The 20,886-nt window shown below is 36.2% G+C and overlaps 1 protein-coding gene across 1 annotated transcript in view; it reads right to left on the bottom strand.

Annotated features, from left to right (window-relative positions):
• The window catches only part of WDR49 (WD repeat domain 49), a 142,887-nt gene that overhangs the window by 108,974 nt on the left and 13,027 nt on the right, over positions 1–20,886 (bottom strand). The window contains 1 exon segment of the mRNA XM_058556411.1: positions 186–626. Within this exon segment, the coding sequence (XP_058412394.1) occupies positions 186–626 (441 nt within the window).

The raw sequence follows: 20,886 nt of genomic DNA, 5'->3' as shown, positions 1-20,886 counted from the left end.
ACAGCTTGGGAAACCGAGTAGCTCCCTTGGTTCTACTGGCATTCCCTCCAGGTCAGATGAGAGGCACAGAAGAGGGATGTGGCTCTCTGTCACTGCTAGTGTTATCCTTGATATTGATCAGGAGCCCTGTCTCACCATTTTTTCCCCTTTTACAAGCGGTAAATTTATTTGTAAAGACTTTGTACCTTGTTTACATTTTCCAGAGAAACCAGACTTGTCACCCACAGATGTTTAAGCTTGACGGCATCTGAAGTGATGGGAAGCGTTTCTTGCAGCTTTAAATTCTCTCTCCAGATTCCTACTAAACCTTCCTTACTGATGGTCAGATAACGACTTGAGCTTTTTAAGGAAATTACTTTTTGAATGGTGTCCTTGTGTTTCACTGGGAGGAATTCAAGGTCTTTCCACTGGGGAACCACAGTTGCCTTTGCTCGTTCATCTTTCTCATAAAGTGCTAACAGCATAAATGAAGTCAGCTTGTCCCAATTAAGGAAGCCATCTTGGGCCACATCCACTTTGTCAAAGAGGGCCCCATATTCTTCCTTTGTGCCCCAACCAACAATCTCCGTCATCTTCTGCACAAACTCTTCTCTGGACATACAAATGGTTTGCCTTGGCTCTGAGGGCTAGAAACAGGAATAAAAAACAAGACAACAGTGAAAGCATCATAAACTCGAGAGCACTGTGCTACTCCCAAAGATTGATCTAATCAGCAATTATTCCAAGATGAAAACAAAATGTCTTTTACTTTATAATAGTACTATACTTAAGTGAATTTAGGCTGGTGAGCAAATAATTTACAGGGTTACAAGCTGATATCCTCAATCACAAATGTCCTTATAACTGGAAGAGGGAGGCAAGAGAGTCAGAGATTTGATATAATGATGAAGGCAGAGGTAGGTATGATGCAGGGCTGTTAGCTAAGGAATGGCAGGAGGCTTCTAGAAGCTGGAAAATGCAAGGAAACAGATTATCCCCTAAAGCCTCCAGAAGGAAGGCAATCCTCACAACACCTTGTTAGCCCTGTAAAACCCATTTTAGACTTCTGACCTCTAGAACAGTAAGATAATAAATTAGTGTATTTCGAGCTACTAAGTTTGTGGTAATTTGTTATAGCACCAATAGGAAACTAATGCAGTGGTTTACAAAAAATGGATGAAGCCCTGAAGACAGTTTAGCACAGCCAGTAATTATATTATAAGACAGTGTAACTTTATTTATTTATTTATTTATTTTTGTGAGGAAGATCAGCCCTGAGCTAACATCCATGTTAATCCTCCTCTTTTTTTGCTGAGGAAGACTGGCTCTGAGCCAACATCTATTGCCAATCCTCCTCCTTTTTTTTTTGCCCAAAGCCCCAGTAGGTAGTTGTATGTCATAGTTGCACATCCTTCTAGTTGCTGTATGCGGGACGTGGCCTCAGCATGGCCGGAGAAGCGGTGCGTCGGTGCGCGCCCGGGATCTGAACCTGGGCCACCACTAGCGGAGCATGCGCACTTAACCGCTAAGCCACGGGGCCAGCCCTCACAGTGAAACTTTAATCCAAGGGGAAGAAGTCCACTTCTGGAAATACATCATTACAAAGAACAGTGAAACCATATACAGTTGATTTTGTTATTCATGGTCATTATGTTCTATAAAGTCTCTGCAAACACTAAATTAGCGGAGGCTGAACCATTGCTCCAAGGGGAAATACAGGGTTAGGTTTTGGTGAACCTGTGGACACGAGGTTTTCATAAACTGATCAATTCATAATTTTGTTTTATGTGTTTTTCTGTTGAAATACACTTTACTTAATATATATTAATTCAATAACATTGAATTCATGGCCAACAGCCATATAAACTAATGCCTGAATGAAGCTTATCTAACACATGTATTTTCTCCATAAGGTATATCACAGCCTTCTTGTGCTTAGGAACACTAGACAGAAATTTACCACTATACTTAGGGGACATTTCAAAAAGTGAAATCCCCAACAAAAAGCACAAAGTACAAAAAACTTGGCATTAAGTAGACCACAAATAAGCACTTGTTTACACTATTACAGCTGGAATAAGAAGGCAGAGCGTCACTTTGTTTGACCTCAGCCTGGAATATGCACATCTGAAGACTGAAATTTTTGGCCACTCTGTACATGTCTGTAAATGACCATGAAAGTGCCTTGACTGTTGATTTTGGGGTTACAAATAAATTTTAGGAAGTAGGTAAATTCACAAATAAAGAATCCATGAATAATGAGAATCATCTGTGTTTCAAATAAGTACATAGCTTAATATTGATAGGCTGTTTAGTTTGGTGAGATTCAAAATTAGAGAATCTACTTTTCCTACTATCTCAGAGCCAAGGAGTCAGGATAGACAGCGTAGTGTAGAGTAGGTCAAACAATTGTAGGTTTAATCCTGGTGCCACCAGTAATTGTGGAAACTACTGGCAAGTTACTTCACTGTTGATCCTTAATCCTCCCCCGAAGTGGATATAGCAATATCAGTCTCAAGAAATTTTTATGAAGATTAACTGAGATATCAATAGATGCAGAAAAGCATTTGACAAAATTCAACACCCATTCTTGATAAAGGCTCTCAGTAAACTAAGAATAGAAGGGAACTTCCTCCACTTGATAAAGAATATCTACAAAAAAACATACAGCTAACATTATACTTAATGGTGAGAAACTTGAGCTTTTCCTACTAAAATCAGGTCCAAGGCAAGGGTGTCCCTGTCACCACTGCTTTCCAACAGCATATTGGAAGATCCACCTAATGCAATAAGACAAGTAAAGAAAATAAAAGGTATAAAGATTGGGAAGGAAGAAATAAAACTGTCTTTGTTAGCAGATGATGATCCTCTACGTAGAAAATCTGAAAGAATCAAAACAAAAAAACCCCTAGAACTAAGTGTTTACAGAAAGATTGCAAGATACAAGGTCGACATACAAAAATCAATCATTTTCCTACACACCAGAAATGAACAAGTGGATTTTGAAAGTAAAAACACAATACAATTTACATTAACATCCACAAAAATGAAATAAGTATAAATCTAACAAAATATGTGTGAGATCTGTATGAGGAAAACTACAAAACTCTGATCAATGAAATCAAGAAGAACTGAATAAACAGAGAGATATGCCATGTTCACAGACAGGAAAACTCAATATTGCCAAGATCTCAGTTTTTCCCAGGATAATTTATAGATTCCATACAATTCCAATCAAAATCCCAGCAAGTTACATTGTGAATGTTGACAAACTGCTTCTAAAGTTTACATAGGGAGGCTTAAGACCCAGATGAACTAACACGATATTAAAGGACAAGAACAAAGCTGGAGGACTGACTCTGCTGGACTTCAAGACTTACTATAAAGCCACAGTAACCAAGACAGTGTAGTATTGGCACAAGAAAAAACAAATAGATCAGTGGACCAGAAAGAGAGCCCAGAAATAGACCCACATAGGTATAGTCAACTGATTTTTGACAAAGGACCAAAGGCAATACAATGGAGTAAAGATAATATTTTCAACAAATGGTGCTGGAATAACTGGACACCCATATGGTAAAAAAAAAATGAATCTATACACAGACCTTACACTCTTCACAAAAATTAACTCAAAATGGATCATAGACCTAAATGTAAAAGGCAAAACTATAAAATTCCTAGATGATAACATAGAAGCAAACCTAGATGACTTTGAGTTTGGTGATGACTTTTTAGATGCAACACCAAAAGCACGATCCGTGAAAGAAAGAATTCATAATCTGGACTTCATTAAAATTAAAAACTTCTGCTCTGTGAAACACAATGTCAAGAGAATAAGAAGATAAGCCATAGACTGGGAGAAAATATTTTCAAAAGACACATCTGATAAAAACTCATTTAAAATATACAAAGAATTCTTAAAGTTCAACAATAAGAAAACAAACAATCCAATTAAAAAGTGGGCCAAAGATCTTAATAGATACCTCACCAAAGAAGATATACAGATGGCAAATAAGCATATGAAAAGATGCTCCACATCATATGTCATCAGGCAAATGCAAATTAAAACAAAAATGAGACATCTCTACACACCTATTAGTACGGCCAAAATCTGGAACCTTGAAAAAAGCAAATGCTGGCAAGGATGTAGAGCAACAGAAACGCTCATTCATTGTTGATGGGAACGTAAAATCATACAGCCACTTTGGAAGATAGTTTGGCAGTTTCTTACAAAACTAAACATACTTTTACCATATGTAGATCTAGCAATCACGCTCCTTGGTATTTACCCAAAGGAGTTGAAAACTTATGCCCATACTTATGTATGTTTATAGCAGTTTTATTCATAATTCATAATTGCCAATACGTGCAACCAACCAAGACGTCCTTCACCATTCACCAAGGTGAATGGATAAACTGTGGTATATCCAGAGAATAAAATATTATTCAGTGCTAAAAAGAAATGAGCTATCAATCTATGAAAAGACATGGAGGAAACTTAAATGCATATTACTAGAAAGAAGCCAATCTTAAAGGGTTATGTACTGTGTGATTCCAACTACATGACATTCTGGAAAAGGCAAAACTATAGAGACAGTAAAAAGATCAGTGGTTGTCAGGGGTTAGCGGGGAGGGAGGGATGAATAGGCAGAGCATGGAGGATTTTCAGGGCAGTGAAAATACTCTGTATGATACCATGATGATGGATACATGTCATTATACATTTGTTCAAACCCATAGAATGTACAACACCAAGAGTGAACCCTAATGTAAACCGTGGACTTTGGGTGATTGTGATGCAGATTCATCAGTTGTAACAAATGTACCACTCTGGTGGGGGATGTTGATAATGGGAGAGGCTATGCATGTTTTGGGGTAGGAAACACGGGTAATCTTTATATCTTCCCCTTAATTTTGTTGTGAACCCAAAACTGCTCTAAAAATGTAAAGTCTTAATAAAATGAAAAGATTAACTGAGATATCACGTGAGTAAGAACTAAATAATCAAATGTTTAATAGAAGTTAGTCTAGGCTTTTAATTAATTAATTAACTTTCTGAGAAATAATTGGTATCTAGCCCTCTGAACTACTCAGAAGTCCATCATTCTTATCTTTGTTAAATTATTTTTAGTCTTGAAAGTTTAGATAAATGGAAATTTTTCAGTGACCCAGATTTTAAGTGTAGAGAAAGAAATCTGATCCTAAAAACACTCCATCTGAGCCAAAACTGCAAATTGTTTCTGAAAGCTAAACAACTTGCAGTTTTGATCTTTTATTTTAAATCATTACATAATGACATCAATCAACCTCTTATATCTATGCTATCTCATTATTAAAGACATTTTAAAGCTGAATCCCAGAGTATTTTCTTCCTATAAACTAGTAATTTATTTTTATTTCTAAGAACAAGAAACTCTTCCAATTAACAAACATCAAAACAATTTCTTTTTTGTATTCTAGAATACAGAATTGCAAATAGAAAACAAATTTTCTTTCCAAAAGTAACATAAACAATCAAGCTGAAAATTTTCTGCCCATTGGTAATGCCCATATGCACTGGGGGAAGACTCGAGGACTACTCTTAATTTATGAAATTTGACAGAAAAGTGCAATTGTATGATATACCTGACAGTATTTCTGTTACTGATTGTTCACTCCTCAGCTTTTTCTGTTTTAAGTTTGAAAATAAAATTATGTTTTTGCCGTACCTTTGGTTAAAATTTAGGAATTCGCCTTTACTAAAAAATCCTAACTTATTCAAGAAGGTTTACACCTTGATCAGTATGTGGTTTATGTTTATTAATTCTATTATATGCCATCTTTAATAAATTAGTTAAATGTACAATTAAAGTATGTGATCTTTTATACAAGCTTAAAAGCACAAACACATTAACTTTTACCACAGTATTAATTCTCATTTTATCAGTGGCTCCTACTTACATTCTGGGACTAGAATTAATTCATTCATTCCATTATATTACACATATTGCATGCTGTGGCAGGGAGATTATGGGGTTGTATACTTGCAGCTCTAAGCCTCACCCTCAGTCATTGCACCTCTAAATAGAGATGATAATAATAACTCTTGGGGCTATTATCAGGATTAGTTGATAATTTAATGTATTATTATGCCAGCAATGACTCTTCTGAGGATTTAGCTAAATTCATTTGTTGATATGTGTGTGTGAATGTGTATGAGTGTGTGTAAGACTTTGGAGATGTACCTAATTAGTAATTTCAATAAATTGATCCTATCTGTCAGAGGTGGATAGTTGCTAACTAGATGGTTCTAAGTAACTTCTCAATGGGTCAGAAGAATATGTGTAGGAGACTTTACTAACAGCATTGTCTGAAGCCCTCAATTTCCATGACCATTGCCATCATGGTAGCAGATGCTAGTTTTTGGCTTAATATGAAACAGCAACTTCACACACTGTTTCAGCGGCTTTTCCTCAGAAGCACAATATAAGACTGTCCTAAGTGAACCCAATGAAAGTAAAGTTTACCCATTCCCAGAAACCAAGACTATTTCATACCTACAAGACCAACATTTCATCATCGGGTGTCACTGTGGCTTCCATCTTGTGAGCCACTTGTACTGCTACTCTATGAATTTCAGGTGAGCCAGAGGTTTCTATCCTGGACTTCTTGGCAGAAGGTAACTCCACAGAAAGGAAGATAAGACAGTCTTTCAATCTAAAAATGGGCTTGCATATACCAGGATTTCATTGTTACAAACTCAATCTGTATTATATTCAGTACTGAGTAGCAAAATAATTTATCTTTGAGCCATCTTCAGGGAGATATATATATATATATTTAAATATACATTTATGTAGGTACATAAACATATATATTCAGTACTAGTTTAGTTTGCGTCTGGGTTTTATGCCTGAATTTGCTACATAAAACTTGTGTGACCATAGGCCAGTCATAACCTCGCTCAGAGTGTATATGACGGTCCAATAAGATAATCTGTATATAAGGTCATCTTACATTAAGCAATTCCATTCAAACAGTAATTATTATTGTTGAAGACACACCCATATCAAGCTAAATTCACAAGCATATATTCAGTATATCTAGGGAAATATTAAGAAATTAGGAAGTTTGATTTCATTGTAAAACATAGGGCATAAAATAATTAATTCTCAGTCCGTTTGATTGAAAATTTAATTAGTATGGCTTTAATAAAACCTTCCTTCCGTAGACAATTTGTTCCAACTTGAATGTAGACCTTCCAAATAAAAACTACCCTAATAGTGTTTTAAAGCATACCGTTTTACTCCTGTTAGTCAAGATTCTCTGTCTGGTCATTTTGAAATAAAAATTAGTACCCTTGCATCTCTTAGAACTAATAAAAGTGAAAAGTATATGATCCAGTAGAAAATATATTCTCATTCAGCCCTTCTTAAGATAATGTTTGTGAATGTATTTTGCCATGTCTATTTAACTATTGAGAAAGAAAATAACTAGTTATTGCCTCCAATTGTATTTGCAAGAAAGCTAATATCCTCGGAATGTCTGGTTGATTATCTCAGGCAAAACTTTAGACCTTTAGAAAATCTTCCTGTCTTCCTGAATCCCTTTCAAAGAATATTCTAAAAGTCATTTCCTTTTGCCTAGAAAGCATTTTCTGCAGCTACAGTCAGTTCTGGTGAGCTGCCTGTCTTTTACAAAAAGCTTGAATTCTTTAAAATTCCCTTCAGCCTCTGAGCATTGTAAGATTCAGATTTCACTGTAACTTATATGAAAACTGAGCACTGAACCTAAATGAAAACCACTAAAAATACACCCTTTATAAGAAACTTGACAGACTTTCTTCATTAAGAAGAAATGTGTTTTCAATTAGCAATGTGTGAATGTGCAAACACATTTTAAAAATTATTTATTTTTTGCACAAAATAACCCTTGTTTTTACTATAAAAAAAATAAAGTATAGATAAGCCAAAAATTAAAATCCTCCGTAATACCATCAGCCTTTCAGATTTTTTTTCTTAGCAGAAATACAAATAACCTGTGTATTATCTACCAAATGGTGTCATGATATACATATCTTTTATGTTACTTTTTCCACTTTACATCATGCCATGAAGCTATGCCTTGTCAAATATATGTTGGTCCTTATCCTCATTTTAATGGCTGCATAATATTCTATGGAGAAGACATACAATTTACAACTCCCTATTATTAAAATTTCAGTTGTTTCCAATGCTTTGCTGTTTTATACAAACAACCCAGCAACAAACATCCCTGAACATACATCTTTGCTTAGCTGTGCAATTATTTCCTGTAGTAAATTCCCTAGAAGGAGAATTACTGAGTCAAAGAACTTGCACGTTCTTACAGTTTTTGCTATATGTTGCCAAATCCTCCTCCAAAAGGTTGAACAAATTCACATTTCCATCCACAAAGTAAGATACTGCCTATACCCAAGACTCTCACCAAGCTGGGGTATTCTCATTCTTCATAAGACTCACCAGTTGGTTGCTAAAAAACAATTCTAGTAAGCCTAAACATTTACATTCTTTCCGGCAAAGCAGAGCAATACATTCCCAAAGTAGACACTTAATTCTTTCAAAATCTGCCAGCTCTTAGAAATGTTATGTTTGTTTTTTAACTTTTTCCTGTAGCAATAGTTTATAATGAAATGAGAAAAGAAAACTTTTCTTCTTTTCTCCTTCTCTGTAAATAAGGACTTGCCCAAGACAAAAATACAAATCTCAGGTAGAAACTGGAGAGAGCACAACCCAATTTGGTCAGAAACCTGGATATTTTCTCCTCTGTCAAAGCTGGCAGTGGGTTCGCATCTCACTGACCCAAGGTTCACTGCCCTCATCCATTGGTGAGTATTTACTTCCAGATCCTGAAAATTAATGTTAAATGGTGAGTTGTAAGCCATTTAGAGAAATACTTCCATCCTTCCATCCATCCATTGGTCTATCCATTAATAAATGTATATTGAGCATGTATACCACACAAGGTAGCATGGGGGTAGGTTTATTTATTCATTCATTCAACAAATATTTATTAAGAGCCTACTCCATGCCAAAGACCATTCTAAGCTCTCAGCACCAGCTTTGAACAAGACAGACGAGGTCTATGCTCTTCAAATACTTAGACTTCTGTGAGGAGCGTAGGTCTTCTGGTCACAATGAATGACAACTTTTATTACTTCTGGTTCTAGGTTACCAAAAGTAACAAAATCACAAGAATCATATGAATTATTGTTTTTCCTAATTTTAAACTGAATTTAGCATTTAAGCACGTCAAAAACATTCCATAAACAAAAATCTTGTATGAACCAGAAACCTGCCTTAGTTTGACAGCTTTTTTTCTTTGCTTTTAATTCAGATCATTAGAATTCTGCAATGCTTCTTTTTCTCTACATGAAAAATAGTTTCTAATAAGACCTCAGAATCTTGTTTTCCTGAGAACCTGCTAGTTTTATCAAGCACTTCACTGAAAATAATATTTCTTCTGTCAAATATTGGGCATAATTTTTGGGTAATGTTCCGTGACAGCTGAATGAGTATACACTATCAAAATGCATCCTTTCCCCCATCTCTATAATTAATTTTAAAATTAACATGCTGCTTTCTCATGCTTCATTCTGTTGCACTTGCCTCAATGTCCCTTGGTTACAAAGAGTATTGGTTATGAATACGTATTAGGGTTGCTGTCAAACTCTGTGCACATCTTCTGGAGAAGAAGATTAGATATGTTATTTCAAAACAGATGCATCAGTGTATATCATGCCCTACAATTTTCACCTACCAGTGAACATTCATGAGAGATTAAATAACAGAACAGGAGAGACTAGTCTACCAGCCAAGGTTCATATTGCTTTTTCTTTTTCTTGCTTCAATGGATTTTAGTTGGTTTTAATTTTCATTTACACTATGATATCAATAATTCAAGACCCCACCAACCCGAACAGAGTTAAAATTTTGTGACTAACAAAGACACAGGTCTTGAAATCCCTTGTACTGAAGTTAAAGTCAGAACTAAACTCTCCTGAACCAAAAATTCAACAGTTAGATTTCCTATCCAACTGGTGAATTCAAAGTGAATTGCAGCTGCAAATAAAAAAAATCAATGAATCTATCTTTCTCTTTTAAATAAAGAGGATCATAATCCCTGAGAAATTTAATTGTCCATATCATTTTTCTCTATGTCTATGGAAGTCTTCAGTTCTCTGCTTTAGACCTAAATGATGTTTATCACTGTCATCTGTTTTGCTTAAGCTAGAAACTTGAGGGAGTGAGCCAAGAGACAATTGAGTTCCATTGATCTTTATTTGGAAATATCACTACAGCAGGATAAGCATATACTATTTTTAAAAACAATTTTAATTGTTTTTAAGACATATTTTTAAAAACAATTGCTGTTCCTTCATTGGAAACAAAGATTGAGTCAAAGAATTTCATGCGTCCATTAATTTCATGTGTGTTAGAGATGGAAGGACATTTAGAGAATTTACATCAAACTCTTCATTTAAAAGGAAGAAACTGAGGCCCAGGGAGTTAAAAAGATTTCTCTGAAGTCACATAGCTCACTGTTGGCAGAAATAGGCCTAGAACCGAGGATATCCAATTCCTAAGCAATTTCGCCACACCACAAATATGTCGACTTCAACAAAACCTGATTCTCTCTAGGGTAACATGTTCATCAACAAACCAGAAAAAAATGAGGTTGGCATGTGTATACCCAAATGAACTCATGTAGTTTTGATAAAAGCTATTTATTTAGAACCCTAAAACTTTATGAGGATATACTTAAAATTTACATATGAACTCTGAATCAATAAAGTAAGCATGAAATGACTAAAAAGTCAGAAAGATTCCAATGCAAGTTCTAGGGGGAAATTCTTTCAAACAAATTATAAGCTCCTTCCTGCTCTTACATCCTTCTCAAACCAAAGGTCTAATAATTCAACCAATCTCTGGTCATTATATTCATTGCTTTGATCTCTCATCTTTTCATCCCAGGTACATAGCAAAGCACTAGCCCTAGGAGAGCAGCTCCTCCATGCCTACACCCAGGCTGCTGAACATTGATGGACAAAGATCACACAAATGGGCAGAATAGTGCCACTATAATAAAATACTTGATCACCAACCTCAAACTGCTAGGAACTATACTGCTAGGAACCCTTTCTCATTTCCTTGGTGAACTCTTACTCTTATTCTTTGCTTTCTTCAAACTTCTACTTCATCATTTCCCTGTACATTCCTATTAGAGAAGTTTGACTCCTAATTCACAGAAATGAAGGAGAAGAACGAAGAGGAGGAGGAGAAGAGACATCAATCAGATGGGAACTTCCTCAATTTTCTGCACACAGAGAGATTGACTTGCATGTGTAGCCATTTCCTCCCTTCCGGTGACAACAGAAATTCTCCTGTCTCCTGGATATGTCCTTCTCCCACTGCCTCAGAGAATCTCTTCTTTCATCATCCTCTGATGTCTATTGAATCCTTTTCATCAGCATTTTTTTTATTCAATTTATTTAAACTAAAAAAAACAAACAGTTCACCCATTTCTCCCACCCCTCACTCCTTGCCTCTTGCAACCACCAATCTGTTTTCTGTATCTATGAGCTTGGTGTTTTGGGGTTTTTTTCTCACATATAAGAGAGAGAAAAAATGGTATTTGTCTTTCTCTCTCTGACTTATTTCACTTAGCATAACACCGTTGAGGTCCATTCATGTTGTTGCAAATGGTAAGATTTCATCCTTTTTTATGGCTGAATAATATTCCACTGTATACCACAATTTCTTTACCCATTCATCCATTGATGGACACACAGATTGTTTCCATATCTTAGCTATTGTAAATAATACTGCAATAAACATGGGGGGTGTATATATCTTCTTGAATTCGTGTTTTCATTTTGTTTGTATAAATGCCCACAAGTAGAATTGCTGGATTGTATGGTAGTTCTATTTTTAATTTTTTGAGGAAGCTCCATACTGTTTTACATTGTGACTGCATCAATTTATATTCCCAGCATCAGTTCACAGGGGTTCCCTTTTCTCCACATCCTTAGAAACACTTGTTATTTCTTATCTTCTTTATAATAGTTATTCTAATAGATGTGAGGTGATATTTCATTGTGGTTTTGATTTGAATTTCCATGATGATGAGTGATGTTGAGCATCTTTTTATGCACCTGTTGGCCATCTGTATGTCTTCTTTGGAAAAAGGTATATTCAGATCTTCTGCTCATTTTTAATGAGGTGGTTTGGTTTTTTTGCTGTTGAGTTGTATGAGTTCTTTGTATGTTTTGGATATTAGCCCCTTATCAGATATATGATTTGCAATTATTTTCTCCCATTTAGTAGGTTGCCTTTTCATTTTGTTGGTAGTCTTCTCTGCTAAGGAGAAACTTTTTAGTTTGATGTAGTCCCACTTGTTTATTTTTGCTTTTTTCGCTTTTGTTTTTGGTGTCAGGTTAAAAAAACCATCACCAAGACCTACATCAAGGAGGGGCCGGCCCGGTGGCACAAGCAGTTAAGTGCTCACGCTCCTCTGCGGCAGCCCGGGGTTTGCCGGTTCGGATCCCTGGCGTGCACCGATGCACTGCTTGGCAAGCCATTCTGTGGCGGCGTTCCATATAAAGTGGAAGAAGATGGACACGGATGTTAGCCCAGGGCCAGTCTTCCTCAGCAAAAAGAGGAGGATTGGCAGATGTTAGCACAGGGCTGATCTCCTCACCAAAAAAAAAAGACCTACATCAAGGAGATTACTGCCTATATTTTCTTCTAGGAGTTTTGTGGTTTCAAGTCTTACATTCAAGTCTTTAATCCATTTTGAGTTAATTTTTTTGTATGGTGTTAGATAGTGGTTCAGTTTAATCCTTTTCATGTGGCTGTCCAGTTTTACCAACAGCACTTATTGAACAGACTGTCCTTTCCGCATTGTATATTCTTGGCTTCCCTGTCATAAATTAATTGTGTGGTTTACATATACTGCATATATGCTTGGGTTTATTTCTAGGCTCTCTAGTCTGTTCCATCGATCTATGTGTCTGTTTTTATGCCAATATCATACTGTTTTAATTGCTATAACTTTGTAATATAGTTTGAAATCAGGGAGCATGATGCCTCAGCTTTGTTCTTCTTTCTCAAGATGACTTTGGCTATTCAGAGTCTTTGTGGTTCCACACAAATTTTAGGACCGTTTGTTCTATTTCTGTGAAAAATACCATTGGAATTTTGATAGAGATTGCACTGAATCTGTATACTGCTTTGGGTAGTATGGACATTTTAAGAATATTAATTCTTATGATCCATGAGCACAGAATATCTTTCCATTTATTTGTGTCTTCTTTAATTGTGTCTTCTTTAATTTCTTTCATTAACATCTTGTAGTTTTCAATATCAGGTCTTTCACCTTCATGGTTAAATTTATTCCTACGTATTTTATTCTTTTTGATGCAATTGTAAATGGAATAGTTTTCTTAATTTCTCTTTCTTATAGTTCATTATTAGTGTAAAGGAACCCCACAGAATTTTTGTGTATTGATTTTGTATTCTGCAACTTTACTGAATTTATTAGTTCTAACAGTTTTTTGATGTAATCTTTAGCATTTTCTTCACATAACATCATGTCATCTGCAAATAGTGACAGTTTTACTTTATCCTTTCCAATTTGGATGGGTTCAATTCTTTTTGTTGCTTAATTGCTCTGGCTAGAGCTTCCAATACTATGTCGAATAAAAGTGGTGATAGCAGTTATCCTTGTCTTGTTCCTAATCTCAGAGGAAAAGCTTTCAGCTTTTCACTATGATGTGCATGATGTTAGTTGTGCACTTGTCATATATGGCCTTTATTATGTTCAGGTACGTTCCCTCTATACCCACTTTGTTGAGAGTTTCTAATCATAAAGGACGTTGAATTTTGTCAAATTCTTTTTATGCATTTGACAGATTTTTATCCTTCATTTTGTTAACGTGGTATATCACATCGACTGATTTGCAGATGTTGAACGAGGCTCACATCCTTGGAATAAATCCCACTTGATCATGGTGTATGATCTTCTCAATGTATTGCTGAATTCAGTTTGCTAATATTTTTTGAGGATTTTTGCATCTATGTTCATCAGAGATATTAGCCTGTAATTTTCTTTTGTTGTGGCATCCTTGTCTGGTTTTGGTATCAGGATAATGTTGGCCTCATGAAATGTGTTTGGAAGAGTTCCCTCCTATTCTATTTTTTGGAAGAGTTTGAGAAGGATTGGTATTAATTTTCCTTTGAATGTTTGGTAGAATTCACCAGTCAAGCCATCTGGTCCTGGTTTTTGAGAGGTTTTTGATTGCTGATTCAATCTCCTTGTTAGTAATTGGTCTGTTCAGATGTTATATTTCATCATGATTCAGTCTTAGTAGGCTGTATCTTCCTAGGAATTTATCCATTTCTTCTAGGTTTTCCAATATTTTGGCATATGATTGTTCATAGTAGTCTCTTATAATCCTTTGTATTTCTGTGGTATCAGTTGTAACATCTCCTCTGTCATTTCTGATTTTATTTATTTGAGTCCTCTCTCTTTTTTCTTGGTGAGTCTAGCTAAAGGTTTACCAATTTTGTTTATCTTTTCACAGAACTAGCTCCTAGTTTCATTGATCTTGTCTATTGTCTTTTTAGTCTCTATTTCATTTATTTTTGCTCTAATCTTTGTTATTTCCTTTCTTGTACTAACTTTGGGCTTCACTTGTTCTTTTCACAGCTCCTTGAAGTGTAAAGTTAGGCTGTTTATTTGAGACTTTTCATGTTTCATTTATTGCTATGATCTTCCATCTTAAAACTGCTTTTGTTGCATGACATAAATTTTAGTATGTTACATTTCCATTTTCATTTCTCTCAAGGTATTTTTTATTTCCCATTTGATTTCTTCTTTGGTCCATTGGTTATTCAGTAGCATGTTGTTTAATCTCCACATATTTTTAAATTTTCCACTTTTCTTCACATAATTAATTTCTAGTTTTACACCATCGTGGTTGGGAAAAGATGCTTGATATGAGTTCAATCCTCTTAAATTTATTAAGATTTGTTTTATAGCCTAACATATGATCTATCTTGGAAAATGTTCCATTGCACTTGAGAAGAATGTGTATTCTATTGTTTTTGGATAGAATGTTCTGTAAATAACTGTTAAGTCCATCTGTTCTAACATGTCATTTAAGGCCAATGTTTCCTTATTGATTTTCTGTCTGGATGATTTATCAATTGAAGTAAGTGGGATATTAAAGTCCCCTACTATAATTGTATTGTATTGTATTGTAATGTATTTCTCGCTTTAAGTCTGTTATTTGCTTTGTATATTTAGGTGCTCCTGTGTTGGGTGCATAAATATTTACAAATCTTATATCCTCATATTGTTGTATCCTCATATTTACAAATGTTATATACTCATATTGGATTAACCCCTTTTTCATTATGCAATGCCTTTCTTTGTCTCTTATTACAGTCTTTTTTTTAAAGTCTATTTTGTCTGATATAAGTATAGCTATTCCAGCTTTGTTTTGGTTGTCATTTGCAAGGAAAATCTTTTCCCATCCCTTCACTTTCAGTCTGTGTATGTCCTTGTATCTAAAGTGTTTTTCTTGTAGGTAGCATATAGAGATGGGTCTTGCTTCTTTATCCATTCAGACATTCTATGTCTTTTGATTGGAGTATTTAGTCCATTTACATTTAAAGTAATTATTGATAGGTACATGCTTATTGTCATTTTGTTAGTTGTTTTCTAGCTGTTTTTGTAGTTCCTCTCTGTTCCTTTTTTCTTCTCTTTCTCTCTTCCTTTGTGGTTTGATGACTTCCTTTAATGGTAATGCTTATATTCCTTTCTCTTGATCTTTTGTGTATTTACTATAGGTTTTTGCTTTGTGGTTACCATGAGGCTTACATATAACAACTTTTATCTATAACAGTCTATTTTAAGTTGATAACGATGTAAGCTTGATCACATTCTAAAGCTCGATATTTTTACTATCCTCCCCCCACATTTTATGTTTTAGAGATGACATTTTACATATTTTTATTTTGTGTATCCCTTAACTAATAATTGTAATCATAGTTATTTTTAATACTTTTGTCTTTTAATCTTCTTACTACTTCATAAGTAATTAATCCACTACCTTTACTGTATATTTACTTTTCCAGTAAGATTTATTGTTTCATATGTGTTCTTGTTACCAATTAACACCTTTTTCTTTTCAGCTAAAAGAAGTCCATTTAACATTTCTTGTAAGGCTAGTTTAGTGGTGATGTACTCCTTTAGCTTTTGCTTGTCTGGAAAACTCATATCTCTTCTTCAATTCTGAATGATAACTTTGCTGGGCAGAGTATTCTTGGTTGGATGTTTTTTTCTTTCAGCACTGAATATATCATGCCACTCCCTTCCGGTCTGCCACGTTTGTGCTGAAAAATCTGCTGGTAGTCTTATGGGGGTTCCCCTGTATGTAGCAAGTTGTTTTTCTCTTGCTGCTTTTAATATTCTCTCCTTGTCTCTAACTTTTTTTTTTTTTTTTTTGGTAAAGGAGATTGGCCCTGAGTTAACGTCCACTGACAATCTTCCTGTTATTTTGCTTGAGGAAGATTGTCCCTGAGCTAACATCTGTGCCCATCTTCCTCTATTTTGTATGTGGCATGCTGCCACAGCATGGTTTGACAAGCAGTGTGTAGGTCTGCACCCAGGATCTGAACCTGTGAACCCCAGGCCACTGAAGCAGAGTGCACGAACTTAACCACTACACCACTGGGCAAGCCCCTCCTTGTCTTTAACTTTTGACATTTTAATTATAATGTATCTTAGTGTGGATATCTTTGGGTTTATCTTACTTGGAATACTCTGGGATTCCTGGATCTGGATGTCTGTTTCCTTCCCCAAGTTGGGGAGCTTTTCAGCCATTATTTCTTCAAATAAGATTTCTACCCCTTTCTTTCTCTGTTCTCCTTCCAAGAGCCTTATAATGTGAATATTAGTCCATCTGTTGTTGTGTCATAAGTCCCTTAAGCTATCTTCACGTTTTTTCATTCTTTTTTCTTTTTGCTGCTCTGATTGAGTGAGTTCCACTACCTTGTCTCCGAGTTGACTGATCCTTTCTTCTGCTTCATCTAGTCTGCTATTGATCCTATCTAATGTAATTTTCCGTTCAGTTATTGTATTCTTCAGCTCTGTGACTTGTATTTGTTACTTTCTTATATTTTCCTTCTCTTTGTTGAAGTTCTCACTATGTTCATCCATTCTTTTTCCCAGTTTGGTGAGCATCTTTATGATCATTACTTTGAACTCTTTATCAAATAAATTACTTATCTCCATTTCATTAAGGATTCTTTTTTCTGAGGTTTTATCTTGTTGTTTCATTTGGAACATATCCCTTTTTTCTTCATTTTTCTTGGCTCTCTGTGTTGGTTTCTATATAGTAGATGAAAAAAACACCTCTCTCAGTCTTGAGAGAGTGGCCTCATATAGGAGATAAACCTTGTCATTCAACCTTGCCCCACGTCTTGGTCATCTCTCAAACTTCTGTGTTTGTCCAAGCAGCCCATTAAATTTTTAATAGTGACAAGTAGTTGAGGATGTGCTAAGACCCATCAGTGTCCCAAAGAGGAGGATCTCAGCACCTAGATTCAAAGTGACTGGAGGACCCTCAGGCAGCATCTTTTAAAAGTATGCAAATATATGCAGTCTTGAGGGGCTGCAAGTGTAAGGCCCCATGGCCACCAGAGCCAGGCAATCTGGAGGTATCCTCTGGGCAGCAATTGCAAAAATCAGGGCTCTAGATGAGTGTATAAACTACTTTCTGAGAGATACCTACAAGCTAGAACAAGGCAGAGGGAAAGCACTGAGATGGTGTCCAAAGCCTATGTTCCTTGAGAGCAGCTCCATAAGCCACAAAATATATGCAGTCCTGAAGGCTGCCCCTCAGTCTGAAGCTCCAGGATAAGCAAAGTGTCCTCCTTCACAGAAAGACTGGGAAGTGGGCCTCAGTCTACTGTCTGTGCAGTGCCCTAAGGGTGGTAGCCTTAAGAACTATCCCTCTGATTGCTAGAGTCCTCTGGGACCCAGGAACACAAGTCCCACTGGCCACCGGAGGCAGGCAATCAAGGGGCATCCCTTGGGAATCAGCCATAAAAACCAGGCACCAGATGCCTGTAAAGCTCCCGTCCAGGAGACACTAGCATTCTGGAGCGTAGCATCAGCATTTAAAAGTTATCAAGTCACTTGAATCATTAAACATCTTCCTTTAACGTTACCATCTGTTTTTAGCTACTGCCCCATCTTTCTCTTTTCAAATAGCCATCTTGAAGGAATCATGTTCACACATTTTCTCAATTTCCTCTCTTCCAACTTTCTCAATCTATTGCAATCCAGCTTCTTTCCTTTATCCTCCACTGAAGCTGCTCTTATCAAGAAGACTAAAAATCTATAGCTAATTCTTTTGGTGGATTCTTTCCAGTTCTTATAAGGCAAAAAAATCTACCAAGTTAATATTTGGTGCCAAAATATCTTTGCTTGAGAAAATTTCTTGAGATTCCCATTTAGATGGAGAGTGAAACCTGAGATATGTGTAAGACATCAATCAAGAGAGAAAAAAGTTCAAGCTGCTCCAAAGGAAAGGAGAAGAATTTGGTATTCAGTTTTAGTGATTTTCTTTCGTTGTTTGATTAGACTGATGGGGAGAGAAGAGAATAGTGGCAAAAAGAGGAGATGGACAGGTTGGGAGACAGCAAGATGGCCAAGGGTGACATGGCAATAAAGAGCCGTTGAGAAAATTCCACAGGCACTATAGCTAAAATGACTTAAATATATATATATTAATGAACTTCCCTCCATGTGGCTTCAAGCCACCTGGACATTGCCCCCCACATACACACACACCCTTAATCTCCTCAAGTCTTCTGCTGAAGGATTTGGCCTTCACCATGACAGGTTGCTTTGGGAGATTTCCCTTCCCCAGTACTTTACAGTAGTCTGGTCACACCACATCAATGATGGGAGCAGCTTCAGTCTTGTTTTTGGCAGCATTTACCAGTGTCTGCTCCTGACAAAGGTCCACAGTTTATCAGGATTGACGGTTGGGCAGCAGCTCTGGTTCCTTTTTAAGTGGTAATGCCTCATACCAACTTTCCCAAACTAATGTGACTGATATTTGTTGAAGTTGATCCTGTGGTGATGCATGCCACCAGCATTACCCCAGCCTCCTGGGTGCTTCCGGTGTTTACTGATGCAGCTGTGGCCATGGCTCACATGGCCCTGAAGTTTGCAAGTCTTCCTCAGTTTGGATGGCCGTTGTGTTGATAGTGGAGATGAAAGAGGAGGTTTGAATATTTTCAGAATTAAAATTTGGGAGAAAAACATAGCCTACAGATCCATGAAGAGGACGTTGCTACCTTTTATGTGAGAGAAGAGAGGAAGTCAAAAATATACACATAGACACACATGTAATATGTATTTTAAAAAAACCAAAACCACAGGAAAGAAAATTCAGTAGCTAATAAACATGGTTACCTAAATGGGATGGGAGGATGGGTAGAAAAGAATAGGGATGAGAGTAAAACTTTTCTAAGTATACATTTTTATATAGTTTTGACTTTTTCACTATGTAAATGTGTCCTTGCAGGACATTTGGTCCTATCCAAAATGTCCATAAGACATTGGTCCCTGCCAAAATGTCCTTGATTTTTGGTCCTGTCCAAAGCATCCATAAGACACTTGGTCAATAAGATATTTGGTCCACGCCGGAAGGTCCTTGATAGTTGGTCCTGTCCAAAATCTCCATGGAGACATTGGATCCATGCCAGAAGGTCTTTGATATTTGCAGGACGATTTGGTTCTGTCCAGAACATCCATCAGACATTTGGTCCACACCAAAAAGTCCTTGATATCTGGTCATATTTGGTCCCGTTCAAAATGTCCATGGAGACATTGGGTCCATGCCAAAACCTCCTTAACATTTGGTCCTATCAAATGTCATTTGTCCGATAGATGGCTTTAGGAAGTATGGACATCTTAACTATGTTAATTCTTCCAATCCAAGAGCACGGAATATCTTTCCATTTCTTTGTGTCTTCTTCAATTTCTTTCAGCAATGTTTTATAGGTGCAGCCACTATGGAAAACAGTATGGAGATTCCTCAAAAAATCAAGGATAGAACTACCATATGATCCAGCTATTCCACTGCTGGGTATTTATCCAAAGAACTTGAAAACACCAATGCATAAAGATACATGCACCCCTGTGTTCATTGCAGCGTTATTCACAATAGCCAAGACTTGGAAGCAACCTAAGTGCCCATCAAGAGACGAATGGATAAAGAAGATGTGGTATATATACACAATGGAATACTACTCAGCCATAAGAAACAATGAAATCCAGCCATTTGTGACAACATGGATGGACATTGAGGGCATTATGCAAAGAGAAATAAGTCAGAGGGAGAAGGTCAAATACTGTATGATTTCCTTCATTAAGTAGTAGATAAGAACAACAATAAACAAAGACATAGAGACAGAGATTGGATTGGTGGTTACCAGAGGGCAAGGGGGGAGAGAGGAGGGTGAAAGGGATAATTTGGCACATGTGTGTGGTGATGGGTTGTAATCAGTATTTGGGTGGTGAACATGATGTAATCTATGCAGAAATAGAAGTATAATGATGTACACCTGAAATTTATACAATGTTATAAACCAATGTTACTGCAATAAACAAAAAATTTAAAAAAACAAATGCCATTTGTCATGGAGCAAACATGCTCATGGATGTTTTGGATGAGATCAAATATCAAGGACCTTTTGGTGTAGACCAAATGTCTTATGGACATTTTGGACAGGACCAAATGTCTGCTAATCAAATGTTTTACATAATCAACAGAATGAAACTAAAACAAAGATATTTTTAAAAATC

Source organism: Diceros bicornis, chromosome 15 (genome assembly GCF_020826845.1).
Source record: "Diceros bicornis minor isolate mBicDic1 chromosome 15, mDicBic1.mat.cur, whole genome shotgun sequence".
Classification (NCBI taxonomy): Eukaryota; Metazoa; Chordata; class Mammalia; order Perissodactyla; family Rhinocerotidae; genus Diceros; species Diceros bicornis.
The sequence above is the reverse complement of the archived record's forward strand: the minus strand, read 5'-3'. Positions and strand labels throughout refer to the sequence as shown.